Here is a 25,420-nt window from a genome sequence, read left to right on the forward strand (position 1 = left end):
AAAACAAATTACATTTGGTAATAAAAGCCAATATCTTTTAAATAATAAAATAAATTAGAATTGACCTCTCTTCCGATTAAACGGTCGAGAGGTAAGTCACAGCTATTAAAATATTTCTGGCGAAGACTATTAAAACATGGACACTCAATTAAAATATGATGAACAGATAAACAAACATTACAGTTAAAACAAACAGGCTCATTTTCAGCTTTTAAAAGGTAGTTATGTGTCACTCTAGTGTGACCAATTCTGAGGCGAGTCAAAAGAACTTCCTCCTTACGATTTTTGGTTAATTCCCAGTGCTCAATTCTAGGTTTTACATGTCTTAATTTATTTTGAAGCTGAACATCCCAAAGTTGTTGCCATTTTTTTCGGATCTTTTGTTTCACAACACAACAAATGTCTGCAAAAGGGATGAGACGACTGGACAGTTCAACAGCACATTTTGCTGTGATATCTGCCAGCTCATTCCCTTTTATTCCCACATGCCCGGGAACCCAGCAGTACAGGATATCATACCCACGATTCATTAAGTTTATATGTATTTTGAGAATATCCACTATTACTGGATTTTGAGTATTAGGAAAAGCTTCTATTGATTTAAGAGCACTATACGAATCTGTATAAATTATAAACTTTTTGTAGCAGAGCCTTGAGATGTATAAAAGACTATAATATATCGCAGTTAATTCGGATGTTAAGACAGAGAAAGCATTGTGCAAGCGTCTGCCCTCCATGTGGTCTTTAATTACATATGCCATCCCCACATGATCTTTTGACTTGGACCCATCTGTATAAACTGGAAGATAACTGCTATATTTGTTCCTGTGCTCAGCGAAGAGTTGTCTGTAAATAATCTCGTTAGTCCTTGCCTTCACATGATACTTAAAAACATCAAGAAGCTGAATCCGTGCATTTTCCCAAGGTGGGATTTCAAAATTCTGTACTGCTTGGGGGTGCATATCAGAGAGGGAAAGTTCCTCAATGACAGGGCGAACTCTTAAAAGAAATGTAGGAACACAAGATGGACGTGTTTCAAATAACGCGTTACTCACATCATCAAGTAAGCACAGCTTATTGGGATGTTCAGGTTGGGATAGTATATTAAAATATTGCAAAAGGGACAATTGTTCACGCCTCAGATAAAGTGATGGTTCATTACAGTCAACATACAGGCTCTGGACAGGAGAAGTCCTGAAGGCTCCTGAACATATCCTCAAACCTTGATGGTGAACAGGATCCAGTTTTAACAAAACAGATGACCGAGCGGATCCATAAACAACTGAGCCATAGTCCAGTCTAGAGCGGATAAGCGCTCTGTAAATGCAAAGCATGGAGCAACGCTCTGCACCCCAGGAGGTGTTCGCCAACACTTTTAACATATTTAGTGTTTTGAGACACTTCTTTCTCAGGTTTAAAACATGAGAAAGGAAAGTCAATTTCTGGTCGAACGTTACTCCTAAAAATTTTACTTCGGGCGCAACTGGAATAATTGTACCATTTAGATATAACTCAGGTTCAGGATGGAGACCTCGCTTCCTACAAAAGTGCACGCACACAGTTTTCTGTTTCGAAAAAGTAAATCCCTGTTTGTCTGACCATTCTTGGATCTTATTCAGAGCCATCTGCAATTGCCTCTCTATGTATCTCATGTCTGCTCCTCGACAGCTAATCTGTAAATCATCTACATATAGTGATCCTAAGATGGTGTGAGGAAGTTCTTTTAATACAGAATTTATTTTTAAACTGAACAGCGTTACACTAAGCACACAGCCTTGAGGCACACCCTCTTCCTGTTGAAAAACATCCGAAAAAACAGAGCCAATCCTTACTTGAAAAGTTCTAGCGTTCAAGAAATTCTGTATGAAAATTGGTAGGTTGCCGCGCAAGCCACTCTCGTGAAGATCCCGGAGTATACCGTATCTCCATGCCTTATCATAAGCTTTCTCAATGTCGAAGAATATTGAGACAAGGTGACTTCTTCTGACAAAGGCTTTCCGAATAGATGTCTCTAATAGAAGCATATTGTCTACGGTCGTTCTCCCCTGTCGAAAACCGCTCTGATAAGGCGATATAATATTATTCTTTTCCAAGAAGTAGACTAGGCGGCTGTTTACCATCTTTTCAAACAGTTTGCAAACACAACTGGTAAGGGCAATTGGCCGATAGTTCGAGGGATTCCTCGGGTCTTTCCCTGGCTTCGCAATAGGAATGACAACAGCTCTCCTCCATGCACTGGGAAATGTACGCTCCTTCCACACTCTATTGTAAAGTGTGAGAAGGGCACTCAGTGACTTATAGGACAGATGCTTTAGCATTTCATAATACACGCCATCCAGACCCGGACAAGACCTATGTGTCTGCAACAAAGCTCTCTTTAATTCAACCATAGTAAAGTCTCTATTGTACGGCTCAAAGTTGGAAGAGTTGAAAGCGATGGGATTTTTCTCAGAGCGTTGCTTGATAGAAAGAAATGCAGGTGAGTAATTTCGGCTGGAAGAAACGGCAGCAAATGTCTCACCAATTGTATTTGCAATTTCTTCTATGGAGCTAATCACTCGGCCATCTTTTTCCAGAAAGGAAAGTGAGTGGTCTTTATACATTCCGCATGCTTTTCGAACTCTTTCCCAAACCCGCTTACTAGGCGTAGAGGATGTTATTGAGGACACATATAAAATCCAGGAATCCCTCTGGCTCTGCCTTCTTACTTTCCGTGCATTTGCTTTGGATCTTTTAAAAGCTATGAGGTTTCGCAGAGTAGGATATCTACGAAAAATACCCCATGCTTTTTTCTGTTTTTTCAGTGCTTCATGACAGTCGCGATTCCACCATGGTTTTGAATATTTTAGTAGTTTTCCTGATGTTCTAGGAATGGAGAGCATAGCTGCCTGAATAATAGTATTAGTAACAGCTTCAACAGCGTCATCGATATGAGCATCTTCTACCATTTCATCTGTGAGCTCTGCAATGGAAGAGAAGAGTTCCCAGTCTGCCCTGTCCAGTATGAATCGAGGGGATCTCGACATGGGGTTTGCTCCTCTTCGTGCAAGAGACACAAAAATAGGATAATGATCGCTGTTGTACAGGTCATTTCCGACACTAAAAGTGCAAAATGGCAACAGAGATGGTGAACAGATGGCAAGATCGAGAGCGTGGAATGTCCTTGAAGGCTCATGGAAGTATGTATCTTGCCCATTATTTAGGAGACAAAGGCTGTGATCTTCGACATCTGCTCAATTTGTCTTCCTCGGCAATTTGTATCTTTGCTACCCCAGAGTGGACTATGGCCGTTAAAATCTCCTATTATAATATAATGCTCAGGCAGCTGCTCTATTAGATTATTTAAATCTTGCTGATAAATGTGCTCATTTGGAGGCAAATACAAAGAAACAAATGAAACAACAATATCAAAATTTATTTGAGTAGCGACAACTTGGAGGGATGTCGTCAAAGGAAGTACATTTGAGGGATAATCCAGTGAGGAGAGGAGACCTACTCCTCCACTGGCACGCTCACCTGCAAGGTTATCCTTCCTGACGAAAGAAAACCTCCGAAGTTTTGCATGGTGTTCTGGTTTCAGATTTGTTTCCTGTATTGCGAAGCACACAGGATGGTACACATTTATTATAGATTTGATGTCAAGCAAATTTCGGTGGAAACCGCGACAGTTCCATGACACGAGGGTGGCCATTATGAATGGTTTTTGTTTTTCCTGTGCTGTTCTTTTGTTTTTCGTGGAAGTAGATGCCTGGGAAATTCCAGACCCTCTTCCACTTCCATAAAGTCTGAATCCGCAGATTCAGAAATCATGTCATCAAGAGAGCTATTGCTGCGACTTCTATTTTTATTTGATATTTTTTGTGTGGCAGTTTTCGGCTTACTTTGAATAATTGTTTCTTTCTTTTGTACTATATGAGTTGCATTTTCTTTTTTCTTGTTGGATGTAGACGGTTGGGTTTATTTGGTAGGGTCTGTGTGCCTATTGATGTTTGGGTGGCGACTGTACGATATGATTTAACAGCACTGGCGTATGATGAATTTGGTCGAAGCTGTGTGCTCTGGACTAGTCTTCTGGCTTCGGCGTAAGAGATGTTCCTAGTAACTTTTGCAGTCTGGATTTCTTTTTCCGATTTCCATTTTGGGCACAAGCGAGAAAATGCTGGGTGGTCACCCTTGCAATTTATACATAAAGGCGCAGCGGTACAATTATCAGAATCGTGGCCAATCTGTGAGCATCGGGCGCATGTGAGGCTGCCACGACAAGACGTCTTAGAATGGCCGAAACGCTGGCATTGGAAACATCGCATAGGGTTTGGAATATAAGGTCTTACAGGAATATTTAGATATCCGGCCTTAATATTCTTAGGCAGATCAGGCGTGTTGAAGGTAAGGATCACGTGTTTCGTGTCTATCAACTTACCTTCTTTACGCATCTTGATCCGCCTTACACCGCAGACATTTTGTTCGGATAACTCAGAAGCGATCTCTTCTTCAGAAACATACAGAAGGTCGAATTCTGAGATTACACCACGACAATAGTTCAGTGACTTATGGGGTGTTACAGTGACATTCGCTTGCCCAAGTTTAGTAATCTGAAGTAAAGAAGCAGACTGGGTGGCTGAGTGTGTATCAATAAGCAAGTCTCCGGAGCGGAGACGCTTTATGTTTCTCGGCTCACCAATACAAGACTGGATGTATTTGTTTATTACGAAAGGAGACATCTTATGCATTTCGCCAGAAGGACTAGAGATTACTAGGAAACGGGGACTATTGTTATGATTTTTTTTATTTGCATCTGTCCGTAATTTTTTTGCAGAATTTTCAGAACTAGGTTGAGCGACAGGTTGAGTGACTGGTTTAGTAGGAGACGTTTCAGAACTAGGTTGAATGATTGGTTTATTAGTAGATGTTTCAGAACTAGGTTGAGTGACTGGTTTAGTAGGAGATGTTTCAGAACTAGGTTGAGTGACTGGTTTAGTAGGAGATGTTTCAGAACTAGGTTGAATGATTGGTTTAGTAGTAGATGTTTCAGAACTAGGTTGAGAGACTGGAGTGACTTCAAAGTTTTTTAATAAAAAAATATGTGTATTTGCCATATTGAAAATAGAAAAGATTCGGGTCCGACGGCCCCGCCCACCACGGAGCCCAACAAGGGAACACAGATTCCTGTGTTAGGGCTAGCCGGACCTATACGCAAACTGAAGCCCCACAGTCGGCTTTCCCGAAAGCAGGTACTCCCGAGAGCTTGACCCCAAGCCACTGACACAAGGACTAGTGACCAGCCGATTGACACCCGTGAGGACGACTAAGGTGCCTCCCGTTTAGCTGAAGCAGAGGCCAAAGCAGTGTGTTGGGGACAGTACCTCGCCCCTCAACTACCAGGACCCTCCTTTCCAGCGACACGGGTCTCCACGCACGGCAAACACGTGGGCAGTTTTCTCGCCACTTGAAAACTAGAAACAAGGTCTGTTCTAGCCTCTCGTGACGAGCCCCAAACTCCGTAGAGAGAAACCACAAGGGAGAAGGGAAGGGAAAAAGATCCAGCCAAGAGGAGAGGAGACGGAAAAGAGGATAGATCACTGGGGCTCCAGGATCGTGACACCCGTCTCACCAAGAAGATGATCCCCTGAAGGGCTAGGGTACCTCGGGATTGCCACACCCGTACTCACAAAAGTGAGCCCCCTGAGGGAATAGCACAAAGATAACAAAATATGGTACTTTTCTGTTTTCAGGACCAAAGCTGTCACCAAATGTTTTGCTAAACTTGCCAAGAGACTGGTTCATATAGACCCACCATTATTTACTTTTAAAATAGTTACTTTTTATAGAGGAAGTCATTGGCAATGGAAATAGAAATTCTAAAGATATAACGGTTGCTCGTGTTTGTATTATTATTAGCCCAAAAGGACAAATCCCAATATTTTTGCTTATAAGTTTGTACTCACCCTATCTAAAAGGCGAGTTGAATGCGTTGAAGCTTCTGCAAAATTAAAAATTGTGTTTAGTCACCATTATTAACTCTTTGTAGTTTATTAGTATATATATGTATATATTATTACATATACATATATGAATAAAGTGTTAATTTTCTGCAAAGGTATATTTTTAGCTCAAAGGGGCAATTTCCCCAGATGTACTATTAATTCCATTTTGGCATTTTGTGTTGATTCATTATAAATGGCAAATCACTTTTTAAATTGTTGCCATCAAATATTATCACTCTGTATTATATTTAAAGAAATTAAATAATGAAAAATCTGCATAAATGTATGTATGTTTCTCATATTGCGATAAAACAACGGTACCTAGAGCCATCCAATTTTGAATAACGTACGTCTCCACCTGAGTACAGTCATCTCGAAGCCTGAATTTGTTTTATTATCTATTTCATATTTCGTAAAGCACTTATGAGTTTTTGATTCAGAAACTCAACGATTTCAAAGCACGAAATGGCAGCACTGTACAAAAAAAAAATATTTTTATCTCCAGAACACGAGACAATGTATCAGAAATTCTAAAGACATGCTCATTTAAATATTTTGTGATATCGCTGCTGAATTGAATTTTATGATTTAGGTGCAAAGAACATGATTTTTAATAAATAAAGATTACATGCAAAGTGTAAAAATTGCCTTTTTGGACATAATATAAAATCTGAAAGCTTTCATATATCTTTTTTTTTTCCCCCTCCCATTTATGATGGATATGAAAATTTGGGTCTTACCTAATAATAAAACATTTTCCATACAATTTCTTCAGGAATGAGGAATTATTCACTTGGAAAGAAAATGCATGAAAAATCATAAAATGAAACTCTACCTCAATTGGAAGGAAGCACTGAATTGGATAGATATGACATGCTGAGAAAAAAAAAAGAAAGAAAGATGCATTTTCAAAATTTGTTTGAAGAATCGAGAAGCAGTTTCTTAGAGGAAATTCATTTCATTTGTTGTGGTGTTCAGAATTAACTTCTATTGAATTTTCTCAGTATCAACTTGATATGAATCTTTGCACTATTGTTAATCGGAACAGTTATATACGGGAAGGCATTAATGTCTGAACCACCAGTCAAAACTGACAGCACAGGTAATATTCTAGAAGTCTGTTTTCGCTTCGAACAATGTTGGTCATCCTTGTGACACAGGACACAGAGGTTATTGAAAACGAAAAAATTTCGATTGGCAAATTAGTCGGTATTCTTGACATAGCAATTATAGGACTTAAACAGCAAAACTTTGTAACTGAACAAGAAATTATGTCTGTTTATAGAATTAAAGAGAAAGTATTATCACATAAAAAACAAAGCAACTTAAACAACTTACATTGAAAGAAATGTTTAATAAAGTAAACAAATAAATATTAAGCTTTTTTTTTTTTTTTTTTTTTTGTAAATTTTGATACCCTTTAGATCATAATTGTTCTTTATTTCATAAATTATGGTTTCATATTTTTAATTTTATAATTTCTGCATGCCATCTTACCATATTTAAACTGATGATCTATAATCCGGAAAAATCGATAATCCGGAATAGCCGAAGTCCTGACGAGTCCGGATTAATGACTTTTGACTGTATAATATGCTCAGACTATTGGAAAAAGTATAACACTGAAGAATAAAAAGAAGCCTGTTTGAAACATTTCTATATTAACCATAAATATAATTTTATCAATCCCAATACTCATCATATGCAAACTATTGAAAGGATATAGGGAAGTGCAAAAATGGCGAAATAAACTTCAATGTTCAACCAATTAGATTCTTATTTAATTATGTGGCAGTAGCAGTGTCCTAAAGCAAAAATTTTTCGGACATTTTAAATGAGATACACAGTTTTATGCCTCTGTGTTAATTTTAATTTGGTAATATTTTTTTTTTTTTTTTTTTTCTGATTTCTTTGTAAAGCTATTTAATTTACATCAAAAATGTTTAATTTTACAAATATCCGTTATTTTTTCGGAACTACTCTGATATGTGCCCTCAAGACGCCAAATTTCTCGTCAAATATTTTTGGCAAGAAACTCCATGCTGCCATAGTGCTATCTAAATTTTTTTTCTACATTTCGAACTTTAAGCCTAAAATGTCTCCAAAAACCACGTTTTGAACACACAATTTAAGCTAAAAATCCGAAACAAAAATTTAGATAGCAAAACCGTGAAGTTTCTAACCAAAATTATTTGACAAGAGTCCATGTATACAGCGATATGTTTTAACTTTAAAAAAATCTACGAATGGCACAATCTAGGCAACGAATGAATTTATGAACTACGCACACCTCGCTTTAATAAATTAACATAACAATAAATTTCAAAGAATATCATGTACACAGCATCCTGTTTCAACTTAACATCTACGAATTGCACAATTTAGGCAACAAACAAATTTACGAACTATGCACACCTCACTTTAATAAATGAACATAACAACAATAAATTTCAAAGAATACCATGTACACAGCGTTCTGTTTCAACTTTAAAAAACATTTACGAATTGCACAATTTAGACAGTATGCACTAATCAACAAAATAACTAAAATAAATTTCAAACAATTCGAAAAAACAACAATAACAACAGAAATTCATACTAAAAAAACAATGAATATAACATTCTACAAAATAAGAACAAGAATAAAATAAAATGCGCTTACCATTAATGCTTTTTCGAACAGCAGAAATACCAATTTCATACCGCCTTTAACATGCCGCCACGTAATCACTATCGTATTTATATGACAGCTAGACACACTATCCAGAAAATTCATACTATGGTTCACAAATAAATAAAATAACAAATAATCATAAATCCCTACTTCTATCACGCACAGCCACTAAAAATAATCTCCAATACCTTCTTTCCACACCTCCAAATACCCATTGCCCCTCAACAGGATGGCCACACCGATATTTCCTTATGCTGGACTTCAATTCAACAACTTTCACCATTAAATCTTTTCCCCCTAGCTTCTCAGACACAAAACGTGACGAGAACCAACGAACTCCAGCAAAAGATTTTCCAACGTCAACAGGGTTGCCATACAACACGCAATCGAGCCAAAAATCAGCGCAAAACACATTATTGCCACATTTGGTGAAATTAGGGCGTATATCAGTGTTGTACCATTTTTTCCTTGGATTTTTCTTCAAATTAACCATATCATAAACATTTTGGTGATTATTTTTATTTTTCAAATTTTTCACAAAATAGTCAGGTTTTTGCTTCTGGCTGACTATCTGAATCTGGTCCAGATAGCATAACAGTACCCAAAATACATTGTTATAAATTCATAGTAAATTAATCTTATTTTCAGAATGTAAAAATATATCTATCTTTATAAATATAATTTGTTGCACATCATGCGCTTAAGACACAAAAAAATTGGAGAAACTCACCTTTTTTTGCTATTGCTTGAGGGCAACCCAAATTTAAATCGATACCATCACACTTAGAAGAAACCATAGATGCCGCGTTAACAAATGTAATAGGATCATTGGCACAAAACTAAAAGAGCACAATACAAACATACATTTGCTATTTGCTAGGACAATAATAAAAATCTTGGTAGTATTCGGTTTCGAGGACTGTAAAACAATTGCAGCGAAAATGTACGCGCAGAAGTGCCAAACCTAGCAAACGCGCCCATTTAACATCGCGCCAAATCTAGCGTATGCCCTGATTTCAGATTACGTAAGTTTATATATTTCTATATTTCTTATGATGCCATTGAAATACTAATTTAATTTTTAAATCCTTTTTGGATTTTAAATACTTTTTTGATATTCTATGTATTTAACAATTTGGGAATTGCCCATGATGAAAACTCAGCAATAGAATTTTGGGTAAAGTGCAGAATCACCCATTGCTTGATGCATTTTTAAGAATTGCACATACTCGGTATCCATGTGCACATTGACCTATTTTCACTTAAAAAAAAATCCTAGAATTGCACAAAAATAGCACTGCGCACACCCTTGACTTTATCTATGTACACATCGACCTATTTTCACTTAAAAAGTAAAAGAAAATTGACAAAAATCGATTTGTTTTTACCCTTGTAAAAAGCGGCAAACAAATAAGTGAGCGATTCTGCACTTCACCGAAAATATTTTCAAAGAAAAGGCATCATTCATTATAGAAAATTACATTTGAGAAACCAACGAGATGAAATTATGCTTTAGCGATAAGTCGGTAGCGAAATAGCGATGCAGGCATCCATTCAGTTATGTTTAGCAATTTTTATATAAATTATAACAATAATCTGAAATAGTCATTTACTCTTATGCTTCCATTCGGTCAATTCGGTCATGTTTAGCCTTTTTCATATAAATTATAATAATAAAAAAAGTATTATATGAAATTAACCTTTCATCTAAATTAAAACATCAATCTTAAATAGTTATTTACTATTATATTTCCTTTCTTGGTGCAATTATTAGGGTTGCCACAATTATTTTTGGCAGTATTGGCATCAACAATAGTTTGGCGATTATTTACGGCCCTCGAAACCGAATAGCACCAAAATCTTTTATGAATTCATTTTTCAGCACAGTCATGAATTTTGCTTATCTACTGTATTAGTCACAATTTCTCCTGCTAAGAACAGAAAAATATTTTTAAAAAGTAAATAAATTTGGAAATACGTAAACCACACCTATAATAAAGATTTCAACAATTTCTCTTAGGGAAGGAGTATAATTAATCCAGTGTTTTATCAATGCCAAATATAGTAATTTTAATATCTGTTTAAGAAAAATGCAGGTAATGACTTTTTCTGATAAAATGCATTTAATAGAAAATTGCAATTTGTTAATGTGTGCCAGGAAAAAAAAGTAAGTTAGGAAAAATAATTTTCACAGGAAAATTGCTTTCACATGAATTAGGAAAATCATGAAAACTTCAATGTAATCACTTGGAACTGAATGTCTAAGATAGCAAATATTCAGAGTTTTTATTTCTTCAGTCACTTTCAAGTCTTTGAAAATTGAGAAACTACATTTTAGTTTGAAGCTTACATCATATTTTACAATCAAGCAATTTTTATAAGTATTGCAGGAAAAAACTTATGTAACATTAGCTTAACAGTTTATTCCAATTAGAATGCCTAAATGGTGAAATAATGTTTCTGTAACTGTTGAAATTGTTGTCCTTACTCACTGCAATTTTTGACAAATATCATCTTTTAAATCAACTTCTCATGTGCTTAAAGTACTAAATAAGTGGTTTATTCCAATTAGAATGCCTAAATGGTGAAATAATGTTTCTGTAACTGTTGAAATTGTTGTCCTTACTCACTGCAATTTTTGACAAATATCATCTTTTAAATCAACTTCTCATGTGCTTAAAGTACTAAATAAGTGGAATTAGAAATTAGTAAAAATGTTTATTCTTTACTTGAATAATTAAGGGACGATCTTCAGCACAAGTTGAAAATGTATCTTGACGATACAAGGAGTCTTGTATAAACTGCTGACTATGAAGCATAGGAGTAAAACAAAGATCAGATCCATAACTACGGCAGAGCATCCGAAAAGACAACTCACTCATATCGACCATAGGAGCTGCAACATATTTTGGACTTTTCAAAACATTATCCCAAAAATCATATCCAATCTGTTTCACTGCCATTACAATTCACCTGAAATGAAAACTATATTACTTTTTAAGCAATTTACATTCATTTAAAAAGCACATATTCAATGTTTGAAAGCATGGAACATAAAATTTTAATTTTAGATATAAAACAACACACAGTTCATGTGTGTGTGTATATATGCATGTACACATACTAATTAGATTTATGTACACATACCAAACACATTTGTTAGGAGTTGACATGAGTATATTAATTCTATATGCCTGAAACTTGATAATTTCATTAGTAGAAATAAGTTATCTGAATCGTACATTCTACAGTAGTATCAATATATCATATATGATACACACTTTTGCAGTTTCTTGATGGAAGCATCACCAAGTTAACACCTACCTACATTGCTTTAAATAATTCAGATAAATTTTAATATGCAGTAAACACTTGCTGTCAATTTCATTAGAACACTTAAAACACAATTATTAAATTGTAACTATTAAAGAAAATTACTCAAGTTTCATTAACTTTATTCAGTGCTACTGCTATTTATATAAATGTTATATAAAACAGAAACAGACTAACTAGAATTTTGAAATTATGCGAGATTTAACATTAAGATTGTATAAAGATGCAATTTGAAAGAATCTGATGTAAATTTATTTCCTTCAAATAGCAAAATTATATAAATAATTTGCATAATAAAAAACTTTGTTTCACAAAGAAAACATAATTTCCATAAAATTAATACTTAAAATAAAATTCTGCCCGATTTTAAATCAAGATTTTTTTTAAAAACAGCATTATGTTAAGTCCATAATTAAAATATAAAAAAATGCATGAAAAGATCTAAATAATTAAATTAATAGTTCTTTTGTTTGAAAGCAGATGTTGATACACCATATAACAATCCTAAACAAGAATAAATGCAAACCACCTTTATTTTACTTTTATGTAGAGGTTTTATTTTACCTCCTTTAAAAAACTAATATAACATTAAACAGAAACCTTAAAATGCAATGGGCTTTAATATTTTAATATATCAACTAAATTTTCTATTAAAGGTTTAAACATTATCAAATAGATTATTAGATCTTATCAAATGAAGAGAACTCCGAGTTAAATTGTCAATTAAAAATTTATTCAGCAAATTAAAAAAGAAAACAAAAAGAGAAATTGTGGATACTTAAAAAATCGCATCTTTTTTTCATGTATTAGGTACAAAGGTTTCCCAGGAAACATGAAAATGCTAACGCTTTTCTTTAATGAAAAGTATTCATTATATCTTCTTTAAAAGTGATTCAGACAAATTAATTCTCATTCAAGTACCTAATTTTTTTTTTTTTTTTTTTTTTTTTTTTTTTACATTACAAATCATACTTTAGAAATGCTGGAATAAATATCCATGATTTAAGTACAATCAATATTTATCTTGATATTTATATTGGTACATTTAAATAAACTGACTGATATCAAAAATAGTTTTCAAGAAACTTTGTTTAGTATAACAGAGACAAAAGGTAAAAGAAGACTCCCCTTCTCCCCACAGTTGAAATCTTTTCTATACTTTCTCAATTAAATTAAGACCAAGTTATGATACAGCACTCGGGCATTTTAACATTTTTCTTCTAATGCATTATTTTCTACAGGCATACTTTTTAAACATTCTCATTACCATGTAAAGAGATAACAACAAAAGATAAAAATTACACTGGAAACAGATAATGTAGTATATTGAACATTATTATTCCAATTAATACCTTGAGAATACTTGTTTAGAAAAATTATAAAATAATTGTCACTAAAAAAATAAGCACTTCCAGCATTTGAAATAAGAAAAGCATTTATTTAAATATGATCATCACACAAATACAGTTTCTGGAATTAATATTTATAAACATTCCATTTCTCCTTAAAACAAGGTAACAATGATACATTTAAATAAACTAACTTGAAAAATATTTAGATTCAAACAAAACAAAAATCATACATTTTGATTACTAATTTTAATCTTAATTTTGAAAATTAAATACATTCATCAGAGCAGAATATTCAAATTACATTAGAAATTAATTAACATTTAACCACTCAATCTGACATGATTGCAAATTACAAAACAAATAAGCAAAGTAATAAAGAAAATGTAAAAAATGATAGCATAACAAATGAAAGGTTCTGTTTCTTCTTTGCAAGCTGCTAAGGTACAGTATGATTAAAACATCCAAATATGTAACATCTTGCTCTGATTTATTACACAATATGAAAGATATTTGTTTACTTTAAAGCTTTTTCAATTCTGTAGAATACATATTAACTGAATGTACTAATAATTGGCATTTCAATATACATAAGTATATCAACATTATTCTTAAATAAACTTTCTACAGAACAAAACTTTCACCACATAATTTACTAAAGAATTCTGCAAACAATAAAGCAAAATACAGCTTCTATAAATTTCTTAAATACATAAAAAAATCTGTTCACCTGCAACATAAGTAAAACGTCACAAATAATGTAAATATATCTTATTTTATAAAATTCTCTCATAAGAACAACTAATGGGAAAATGAAACTCAAGCACATAAACTTTATTATTTCACAATTCAAAAATTTCAATATTACAAACACACATATTCAAATTTTAAAAATATACTACATCTATATTTTTAAGTTTAATGCCAATATATAAAATTTAGGAAGCTTTCCTAGCAGCAATTGAGGTCATGGAGACAATCCATTTTGAACAGAATTTTGTTGAAAGACCAGCGCATATTCTTGTACAAATTCTATTGCTTTTTCAAGCATAGTTTCAGCACACCAACCCTGATTATATGGATAATTTATCACAGTAGTAGAAAAAGGTTTTTCAAATGCTGAATGATAGATAGAACGAAAAGTAAATGATGGTTTATTCATCGGGAAGTTCAAGGGTAAATCTACCTGGAACAAGAAGTAAAAGTCATTCTGTTCTAATAAAAATGTAGCTTTAGAGGCTAAGTCTCTATCATATTCTATAAAACAACCTTCAAAATGCTCTAAAAACACAAATAGGTATTCCATTCTTTTCTCAAAATTGTATGCTACAATTTCTACCCGCTTTTGCAAAGATTCTTGCACAAAAGGCACATAATCCATAAGACACCCATCACTTGAAAAAGCTGGTATACGCCAGGTTAATGGGGAACCAAGGGCATGTTCTATTTTTGGAGGTAAGCATAACTTTGGTGTAATCTTAGTACCTTCAGGATCATTAAAAGTCACCAGTAATAAAGCTGTATCATCCCCAGATTCATTTCTAAAGACTGGAGGAATCCCAGAAAATGTTACTCCTAACCGAATGAGAAAGTTGATAGGTCCATCTTTATCCTCACCTACATATACTTCAATATCTTCATCTTTTATATTTGTTTGCTGAGTTAGAGTAGAATATTCAAATTGCACTCGAGAATATTTTTGTAAGTGAGCAACTTGATACTTCTGATAATGATGAAGAAGCTCTTTAAGTACTGTTAAAAGTGCGTCTGATTTACTGGAGTTGTAATTTATCAGACTTTTTACATCGGTTAAATCCACAAAAAATGTATCCACAAAAATGAAATCTGGTGGGCTGTCAGGTGCACCAGCCTGAAAAATTACATCCCAGTCAACTGAATGCCCACCATACGGAATAACAAGCTTAAATCTGTCGTAAGCAGACCCTTGAGCCCACACAGGACACGATGACATAGGATTTAAAATTTTTAGAGGTCCGGGGCATATTCCAATTTTTCCTCTTTTTATAATCTCTTCCAATTGAGTTTGTATATGTGGAGCAAAACATGGTGCTGACATTTTACTTTGCTAAATTTTGAATAAAATAATAATCTACTAACCTACAAAACAAAATCTAGAGCTTCAAATTCACGAAATTTACTATATTAAATTATCGGAAATATTGACTTATAAACTGCGTGCATGTTCTTTACTGTTGCCAAATTCGTAAAATTATTTAAAATGTCGTATTTTAATTAATTATGTTTTTATACTATAACTGTGAACTATATTTTACAGCAAGTGCTTAAACACTGTAAGGAAATTTATTTGGAAGCTTTCCTAATTTTAGATCATTAACCTGCAACATATTTTGTTTTTTTCTCATTTGCGAGAAATTTTGAAACATTTAATTTATTTCAAGCTTTATCAAAAGATAATAAAAATTATTAAATAAATAATTTCTTTCAAATTTTAATGTTGAAATCTTTAAATTGTAGGAAAGGAGATATATTCACAGATATATAATCCACCTTGATACCATAATTAAGGTTTCCCACGACACTCTTTTATTTTAAAATTTCGATTATTTTATAAAAATCGAGAAACAAATATCTATTCAATAGCCTATTAATATCAATTTAAAAAGTACATTATATGCCAGAATTTTCTGAATGATGCAGAAGCAATTTAGAAATGAAGTGAAATGCGTATATTATTGAATGACTGACTACTAATAGTTTGGTGTATTGGAAATTACATGAGTGGTTACATACAACAGTGAACTCCGCTGTGGGGATTGTATTTTCCTGTTACTTTGTTGTTTCAAATCGATTAAAGTATTTTTCTGATTTAACTGGATATTCAAGAGTGAAATGCCGAAGTAATTTATAGTATTTTTATATTTACTTTATGTGATTAATTGCTGAGCTGTTAAATTCTAGAATGTTCATTCCACTTACTAGAGGATATCATAGGAATGAATTTCTTCTGATTTAACTGCTTGTTTTCTTGAATTTTATGTAACTTTCTTTTGTATTATATCTCATTGCAATTACTTATATCTATATGAAACGTTTTCTTTTAACTTTAGTGCAGACTCTCTTAATTACTTTGTTTTTAACTCGTAATTTATTTTTCAGGTACTATTGTGATTACTGTGATACATATTTGACCCATGATTCGGTAAGGTTTTCTTTTTTTTTTTTTTTTTCCTTTGTATTGAAAATTTGCTCATGAATAAATTTTTGACATTTTAATCAGTATTTTAATAGTTGTTTTTCGGGGAAAGTGCAGAATCGCCCACTGCTTGGCGCGTTTTTAACAATTGCACATACTCCGTATCCATGTACACATCTACCTATTTTCACTTCAAAAAAATCCCAGAATTGCACAAAAATGGTATTGGGCACTCCCTTGACTTTATCCATGTACATATTGACCTACTTTCACTTAAAAAGTCAAAGAAAATTGACAAAAATCCAATTCTTCTTACCCTTTTAAAAACCGCCAAACAAACGCAAATCAGATAAGTGGGCTATTCTGCACTTTAACCTGTAAAAGTTCTTAATTTTATAAATCTGTGTATTTGAAATGCATATTTTATGAAAACTCTTCTTGAAAAATGTAATTAGAAGTTTCTGTGCCTTACTAAGTATTTTTTATCTGAAGTTCTGGTTTAGGAGAGCATTTTTGTAACAAAAGTTAATCTGCTACCTAGTTATAACTTTTTATATGGAGCTTTACAAAGCAGAATTTCAAGTATAACATGTGACTGAAAGGTTTCGATTGCTGGTTTAGTTATCTCTTTATTCAAAGAGATCATAATTTATGGGTGAATCGTGGGTAATTTCGGGTCATTTCTCCTTTAAAGAATAATTTTTGCGTAAAAAAAATAAATAGTATACTGTTTAAGCTATGAGCATCGGCTGTGTGGTTTTTGTGCTTTGCTGTAAGTTATATAGTTATTACAGCTTCCAACTAGTTTTGGCTAATTAGTTCTGTTAATGTTATTTCTTTTTTAATTTCTGCTTGACATTTTAAATAATACTTGTTCAATTTTACAGCTAACAAAAAAAAGTACTATTTCGTTTTGAGGACCGTAAAAAAATTGCAGCGAAAATGTATGCACAAAAGTGTCAAATCTAGCAAACGTGTCCATTTAACAGCGCACCAAATCTAGAATACACGCTGATTTCAGATTGTGTAAGTTTATATAGTTCTATATTTCTGAAGATGCCATTGAAATACTAGTTTAATTTTTTAATCCTTTTTTGATATCCTGTGGATTTAACAATTTGGGAATTGCCCATGGCGAAAAATCTGCAGTAGAATTTTGGGTAAAGTGCAGAATCACCCACTTCTTGACACGTTTTTAAGAATTGCACATACTCGGTATCCACGTGCACATCGACCTATTTTCACTTAAAAAAAATCCTAGAATTGCAAAAAAATAGCACTGCGCACACCCTTGACTTTATCTATGTGCACATCAACTTATTTTCACTTAAAAAGTAAAAGAAAATTGACAAAAATCCAATTGTTTTTACCCTTGTAAAAAGCCTGGTTTGTTGAACCTTATGGAACGTTACCTTCATAAGGTTCAACAAACCAGGCGGAAGGGCTGTGCCCGTATAAAACAAAACCCTTGTAAAAAGAGGCATACAAAGAAGTGGGCAATTCTGCACTTTACCGAGAAGTTTTTCAAAGAAAAGGCATCATTCATTATAGAAAATTATGTTTGAACAACCAACGAGATGAAACTATTCTTTAGCGATAACTCGTTAGCGAAATAGCGATGCAGGCATCCATTCAGTTATGTTTAGCAATTTTTATATAAATTATAATAATGATCTGAAATAGTTATTTACTCTTCCATTCAGTCATGTTTAGCCTTTTTTAATATAAATTATAATAAAAAAAAGTATTATATGAAATTAACCTTTCATCTAAATTAAAACATCAATCTTAGATAGTTATTTACTATTATATTTCCTTTCGTGCGTTAGGGTTGCCGCGATTATTTTTGGCAGCACTGGCATCAACACTAGTTTGGTGATTTTTTACGGCCCTCAAAACCGAATAGTACCAAAAAAATAAATAAATGTGTTAATCTGAGTACTAGAGTGGAGTCGGAATCGGAGTCGGGCAGATTTTGGGGTAAAAGGAGGTCGACTCCTCCAGTTTTCGTTTAACAGTTTGAATTTGAAATGTAATTAAAATGAATTGAAAAAAATTAATGACAAGCTGAGTTATTTTTATTTATGGATTGTATACATTAATAAATAGTTATTTTTTATTTTATTGACCTATTAATAAATAACTATAAGAGAGGAGGATGGATGTGATATTTGCCATTAGTGATTAAACTGATTCATTTAGTTACAAATCTCGCTGATAAATTTAGATAAGCAGCAATAGCAGCAAGAACTCCTAAAATCGATGCCATTCTTAGGAAGCAAGCAAGAAAAAGACCAATTGTTGATCAAGCAATGTGATAAGTACATACTATTAGATGATAAAGAGGTTTTTAGAATTAAGAACTTTTTTGGAGATTTAGATAACCTTAATATTTCACTAACGGAAAGACTGGAATGATCTTGCAGAATTTGAAACTCTTCTTTCTATACTGTATATAGCCACAAAAAAGCTGCAATCTGAAGAATTGACCAGAGGTGAGAATGGGATTCTGAAATGAAGGGTTTATTTGCAGAAGGAATCATTTCTTCAATAAAGAAAAGAGAACTAGTTTGAGATCTTGCTGGGTTCAATAAATGTAGATTCGAAACACTGAATTTTTTTGGATGACAAACAAATTAAAAATGCAAAGAAAGCCTTCTATGAATTTTCATTAATAATGAAATTAGTCTCAGAACAATTGGAGAATTTGAATCAGGACAGTCAAACTGAAGACATTTTAATTAAGTCTCTATCATCCTCTTCCAGTGATGAATTAGATTTTGAGAAATATTTTTGGATAATATTGAAAATGCTAAGGCAAAGCGAATGAAAATAAAGAACCAAGAGCCTTTAGGTATAAAAATGAAAATATACAAACAAGATTTCTACACGGCCTTTGAAGAAGTAGAGAAATATGATTGCGAAAGACACCTCTTTTAGAACTTATAAAAATATATCCTGAAAAATTAAAAGAAGTAGCCCTAACAGTAATAGCTCTTCCTCGTACTCAGGTTAGTATGGAAAGACTTCTCAGCTCTGAAGTTTATCAAATTGGATCCATGGTCCTCCAACAAAGAAAATTTTGGCGAAGCTATACTGTTTCTTAGAAATAACTAATGCCAGTTTTTCCGTTTCATAATACATGCTAATTAATATAAATAACTTGCTCTGCCATCAATTTTGGTAAAAGTTTCCAATTGCGTGCCCCTTGTATTTTGGCGATTCTTTTTTAACGCCAGGAAGGCAGAATTTCAAGATGACCACTACACGAAACCAAATTAAGAAGTCGAAGAATTGCGCAAACTTTGTGTCCATGTACACATCGATTTGTTTTCACTTAAAAAAAAAAAAAAAATTCCAGAATTGCACAAACAAGGCATTGCGCACTGATTTAAATTTGCCTATGTACACATGAATCTATTTTCATTAAAAAAAATCAGGAAACTAAAACAAGGTTAAAACTATCATGGTAACGGGAAATGAGTTCATCGGCGAAATTTTTTTTAAAAAATTTTCGCGAATCGAAGGGGCACCACATCTTCCATACTTTACATCACTCCCAAATAAAATCTCAATTCAGTTCCGTTCTCTCTGTCAAACCCATATTATTTTACACTACAGTCTCACTTTTTTTCTGTAGCATCTATTACTTCTTTTATATTAAAAAAATAAGCTGTAACCCATTTGTATATATATATGAGGGAGTCGAAGTCTGCCATTTTTCCTACCGACTCTACAGCCCTGCCGAGTAAAAATGTGTAAACTCGGAAAAAGAAAAAAAAAAAACTACTTGCCTGAATAAAACTGAGAATCAGTAGATATATGCAGTTCAGTACAAAGTTTATGAACTTGTAGAAAAACTGCTTATGTGAGTACTTTAATAGATTTATTAATGCAGAATTTGAAAGCTGTATGCTTTGGTGTCTGAGAGCAAATATATAAATTGAAATCGTTAAAATGTTATAGGAAAGGGATCACTCTTGATATTTATAGTAACTGAGCAGACATTATCAGTATATCAAAAGAAAATAATTTAAAATGCAAAAATGATGATCAAGAGTACAATTTACAATAATACGACAATATATTGAACATTATACATAATGATTGTATTTTTCTCTTGTGTACTTAGTGATCTGTTTTCGCTTAGAAAACATCAGAATTGCACAAATTCAGCATTGTGCAATTTAAACATTACATTTATAATATGGCACATTATTTTTTTTTTTTTCTACCAATATACATAGTGATCAGTTTTCGTTTTATAGGAGAAGTTTGTAAATTTCGTATTGCACACATGCTCTGATTAATTATAGTTCATGGACAAGGATTATATGATGCATAAAAAATGTTTCAAGAAATCTAGTAATTTGGCAGAGGGATAAATCTTCCATACTTTACATCACTCCCAAATAAAATCTCAATTCAGTTCCGTTCTCTCTGTCAAACCCATATTATCATTGCATGCTGAACATTTAACCTCTTTTGCAATTAAATCCCTTTTCCATCAATTTTCATTGTTTAAAAATACTGCTATTAGTTAGTTATCGGTTTGTAAATTAAAGCAAATAAACACTTACCCCTTTGCTAGAAATCCTTCATTTTGGTACTTGTGTTATTGCTATCACCATTATAAAAGTCAAATTTTCAGCATGCACCAAACTGTGGGCAAGCAGTAGTGCTATCATTTTCACTTTGGAAAATTTAGTGCTGTGAAAGATTTAAATTGTGTTTCTCATACTATGAGTGTGCTGTGCTTCCCGTTTTAGTGTTTATTTATTTATATTTTTTTTTCCTTTCATTCAGCCGTCTGTGAGAAAAACTCATTGTAATGGAAGAAAGCATAAAGATAATGTCAAATTTTACTATCAGAAGTGGGTGGAAGAGCAAGCTCAGAATTTCATTGATTTAACAAGTAAGTTTAAATTTGTGCTTAAAGATTAAAATGATTTTTCAAAAGTCTTCTGTATTAGCTTTTGTTTTATTCTTTTAATGAAGTAATATTTGTTTTTAAAAATTTTTAAGTTTAAAATTGCATTTTCATGTATATTTCCTATTAATATTTTGTGTTTTTTTTCTCTTTTGACACCTGTTGTTACGTTATTTTCTTCCTTCATGTTCGTACTGGGTTCGTAGATTTGGAGTGAATAACGATGACACTTGATGAAGTATCGAAACACACTTTATTTAGCCAATATTAATCAGGACAGCTCCAATAACACTTTTTACAGTCGTCGAAGATCTACTCTAAACACGCTGGAACAATCAGTGGCACAGCCTTCACACTGTCAGGCAATAACGGTGGAGACAGCTTCACTGCAAAGCTCCCAAATCTGCTCGGTCGTTCTCAGAACTTCATGTACTCTTGAGACTCTCTATGCTACAACTCGCGATTCACTTGACAGTGCAACTCTCGACTCTTCGGTTCAGTCGTTCCTGGAGCTCAACACGCTCTCTCGACGATGCACTAACCACAATATACTTCGAGATTCTTGTGGTGCACTCGACGACACAGTCGGCACTCGCTGCCCGGCTGTCAACTCGATCCACTCCGGAGAGACCGACTTGCTAGACAAGACACACACTCGATGAGAGACGTACGCTCTCAATACTAACTCACTGACTGGACCAGGAGGGTTTATATAGCTTTCAGCTTGTGTTCAAGAACATTCTGGACTAAACCGTTAAGAATTCGTTCCAGAAGGTTCTCCATCAGTCCAAAATGTCGCCAAATGGGTGGGCAATTTCTCGCCAAATGTGGCAACCCTGCCTTCCTTTTGCATTTTATGGCAACCCTAAAACTGCTTTGCCGAGAAGCCATCTCACCGCGCCTTGACATTTCGTAACACTGACCCATCCCAAGGACAGCACGTCCCTGTCAGTACAACCCTTGGTCAGAAGCATAATTCGATGCAAACATAAGATATAAATAAATAACATAACTAAAGAAACAAATATTTAAACTATGTACAAGTTACATACACAAACTAAACACATAACAATTTTTAATTATATACATTAAAGTTAAAAATGAATTTCAGTCTTAGTCTATTCACTTAAATATACCCGGGTCAAATACTTTTCCACTGCAGTTCTCAGATATATTTACGTTTTGCATATCGCAGTCTGAAGATTCAGTTCTATGAAACTTTCCATCCACAGAAAGATCTGAAACAGTTTTTTCAATGCTTTGTAGTTCATTCGCAGCATGCATACAGTTCACCTCTGTGTTTTCAGCATCTGGTACATGTTCATTTTCCAGCTTTTCCTGGAAACCAGCTCCAAATTCTGCATCAGAATCATGAACAGAGCCTGATACTTTACAAACGTAAGTATCCTGATTTAGAATCAAAATCAAGTTCTTGTCTGCAAAACCTGCACTATGAGGCATACACCCAGTTTGTGAGATGGGTGAATTTTCTTGCAATACTGGAGCACACTGCTTAAGCTGCACATAGGCTTCCTCCATCTCGACATCACATGAACTTTCAGATGGTTCAGTACTTGATAACTGTGACTTCGTAACCTCACTTTCATTTTTGACAAACTTAACAGTCACATTTTCACTTTCTTCCACTTCAGGCACTTGAGAATCAAATGCTTCTTTCCTATCTTTTATTTCTTCATGTTTTTGTTCTTTTCCTTTAATCCCGTTAGATGTTTCATTCATCATTTCTTGATCTTTCTCAGGCAGTTCATTAGCTACTTCCTTCATTTCTACATCCTTTGATTCTTCAGAAGCCACTTCTCTCATATCCACATCGTCTTTTATGGCTCCAGTTTCTTCTGTAAGCTCCACTTTCACCTGTTTGAGTTGCTCTCGTACCTTTTCTTGGCTGACATTTATTTCTTCCCGTCTGGCTTTTATCTCAGCTGTCATCTCTTTATATCCAGCTATTATCTTATCATATCCGGCTTTTATTTCAGCCAGTCCGGCTTTCATCTCAGCCCTCATCTTGGCTAAGAAGTCCATCAAAGTCTTCGTTTCTTTCGACATGGCTTTTCTCTGCAGGCGGGTCACTGGCATTCACTCGTAAATCCCACTTCAGACACCAATTACGTTCGTACGAGGTTCGTGTGGATTTGGAGTGAATAACGACGACACTTGGTGAAGTATCAAAACACACTTTATTTAGCCAATATTAATCAGGACAGCTCCAATAACCACTTTTTACAGTCGTCGAAGATCTACTATAAACACGCTGGTACAATCAGCGACACAGCCTTTAGGTTATCAGGCTATCATGGTGGAGACAGCTTCCTGCAAAGCACCCGACTCTGCTTTTCGGAGTACAGCTCCCCGATTCTGCTTGGTTGATCTTGGAACTCCAGGTACTCTCGAGACTCTCCACGCTACAACTCGCGATGCACTCAACGACACACGAGCACAGTTCCCGACTCTTTGGTTCAGTCGTTCCCAGAGCTCAACACGCTCTCTGGCGGATGCACTAACCACAATATACTATGAGACTCTTGTGGTGTACTCGACGACCCAGTCGGCACTCACTGCCCAACTGTCAACTCGATCCACTCCGCAGGGAGACTCGCTAGACGAGACACACACTCGATGAGAGACGTACACTCTCGATACTAACTCACTGACTGCAGACCAGCAGGGTTTATATAGCTTTCGGCTTGTGTTTGAGAACATTCTGGGCTAAACCCTTAAGAATTCGTTCCAGAAGGTTCTCCATCAGTCCATGGCGTGTCGCCAAATGTGGCAACCCTGCCTTCCCTTGCTATTTTATGGCAACCCTAAAACTGCTTTGCGGGGAAGCCATCTCACCGCGCCTTGACATTTTGTAACAGTATATTTTTATTATGCATTCCAAGTTCTTTAAATATAGAATATTTGTGTTAAACTTTTGTTGAGGCAACTTAGATCATTATAATTCAAAAAATTTTCTTTATAAATTTTAAAGTACTCTGTTGCCAAAGCAGCCATTACTTAATAAAACTCAGGTGTTATTTAAAATTTGCATGTAACAAGGTTAGTGAATAAGTTGCCAGTTTTGGTGATTAACTGCAGTGGGTGCTTTAATATAAAAGGGGTAGAGTAGACTGTAAGGTACCACTTGTAATTATGGCGAAGTTGTTGTTTGATTTATCGCCAAGTTGTTGTTTCATTTATGGTAGCCTGAGTAGTTGAGTGTTATGGAAACCCTATTGTGACGTAATCGGGTGCATGATTCTGGAAAATTTTGAATCGTGGAATGTAAATGTGTGTAAATGAAGGTTTACTTAGTAGCCATTATAAGTGTATGTAGAAAGGATATGCATCTAGTTGAAAGTAAAAACCCTTTTAGATGGATTTGAATGGGTTTGTAGGAAGAAAGGTTCAGATGCTCACTATGTGAAGCGTTCAATCAGAAAGTGTAGCTGGTTTGAAAAAAGTCCTTTGAGTATGATTGATATTTTTGATTTTTACGTGGCTCTGGGTGTACGAAGTGAACTAGAAAATCATGGTAAGTGAATATTTGCTTTTGGTAGTGCTTAAATGTATAACATGTTTTTCCTTTTTTATGTTATTTTAGTATTTGGTTTAAAATGTATTTTATTGAGAATATGTTTTTTTTTTTTTTTTTTTTTTTTTTTTCTTATATTGTAGAATTTGGTGCTCCTTTGACTTTTTAAGTGAAACTATATCGATGTGTACATGGACAAAGTAAAGGAAGTGTGCAATGCAAGTTTGTTCAATTCTAGGATTTTTTTTTAAGTGAAAATAGGTCGATGTGTACATGGATACCGAGCTTGTGCAATTGTTTGTCTTGTTATTTTGGCTTGTAGTCAAAGAATTGCACAAAATCGGTATCCATGTAGCGCCAAGTTTCGCCAAGGGGTACCCTAAACTATACTTTTACCTATAAAAGTATTGAACTTTGTAACCACGTATGATGTTGTCTGC

General features: G+C 34.0%; 3 protein-coding genes across 5 annotated transcripts in view; 1 reads left to right on the forward strand and 2 right to left on the reverse strand.

Moving 5' to 3' along the window:
* Positions 1 to 15,604, reverse strand: part of LOC118200028 (uncharacterized) — a 56,404-nt gene extending 40,800 nt beyond the window's left edge. The window contains exons 1-3 of one of the 3 annotated variants that reach the window (XR_015038227.1): positions 15,459 to 15,604; positions 11,388 to 11,631; positions 9,389 to 9,497 (exon numbers count right to left, since the gene is read on the reverse strand). Coding sequence is in view for 2 of the 3 variants with exons in the window: in XM_085806490.1 (XP_085662616.1) it covers positions 9,389 to 9,497; positions 11,388 to 11,621 (343 nt within the window). In the remaining variant the exon portion in view is untranslated. Of the gene's footprint in view, positions 1 to 9,388; positions 9,498 to 11,387; positions 11,632 to 15,458 lie in introns of those variants that run through there. The other 2 variants (XM_085806490.1, XM_085806491.1) reach the window with 2 other exon arrangements.
* Positions 13,409 to 15,556, reverse strand: LOC118200030 (BRISC and BRCA1-A complex member 2-like). Its single transcript, XM_035371948.2, has one exon. It carries the CDS (start codon positions 15,415 to 15,417, stop codon positions 14,308 to 14,310), a length of 1,110 nt encoding a protein of 369 aa, XP_035227839.1. The 5' UTR covers positions 15,418 to 15,556; the 3' UTR covers positions 13,409 to 14,307.
* Positions 15,605 to 16,063: 459 nt separating the features above from the next.
* snRNP-U1-C (small ribonucleoprotein particle U1 subunit C) overlaps positions 16,064 to 25,420 on the forward strand; it is a 31,525-nt gene continuing 22,168 nt past the window's right edge. The window contains exons 1-3 of the mRNA XM_035371950.2: positions 16,064 to 16,219; positions 16,479 to 16,521; positions 21,322 to 21,430. Of these exons, the coding sequence (XP_035227841.1) occupies positions 16,212 to 16,219; positions 16,479 to 16,521; positions 21,322 to 21,430 (160 nt within the window). The 5' untranslated portion in view covers positions 16,064 to 16,211. The remainder of the gene's footprint in view (positions 16,220 to 16,478; positions 16,522 to 21,321; positions 21,431 to 25,420) is intronic.

Source organism: Stegodyphus dumicola, chromosome 12, assembly GCF_044657685.1.
Source record: "Stegodyphus dumicola isolate Sdum_Otavi_A_Nest chromosome 12, ASM4465768v1".
Lineage (NCBI taxonomy): Eukaryota > Metazoa > Arthropoda > Arachnida > Araneae > Eresidae > Stegodyphus > Stegodyphus dumicola.

Coding starts and splice junctions, on each gene's coding strand:
- LOC118200030 (XM_035371948.2), bottom strand. CDS start 15,417: ATGTCAGCACCATGTTTTGCTCCACATATACAAACTCAATTGGAAGAG.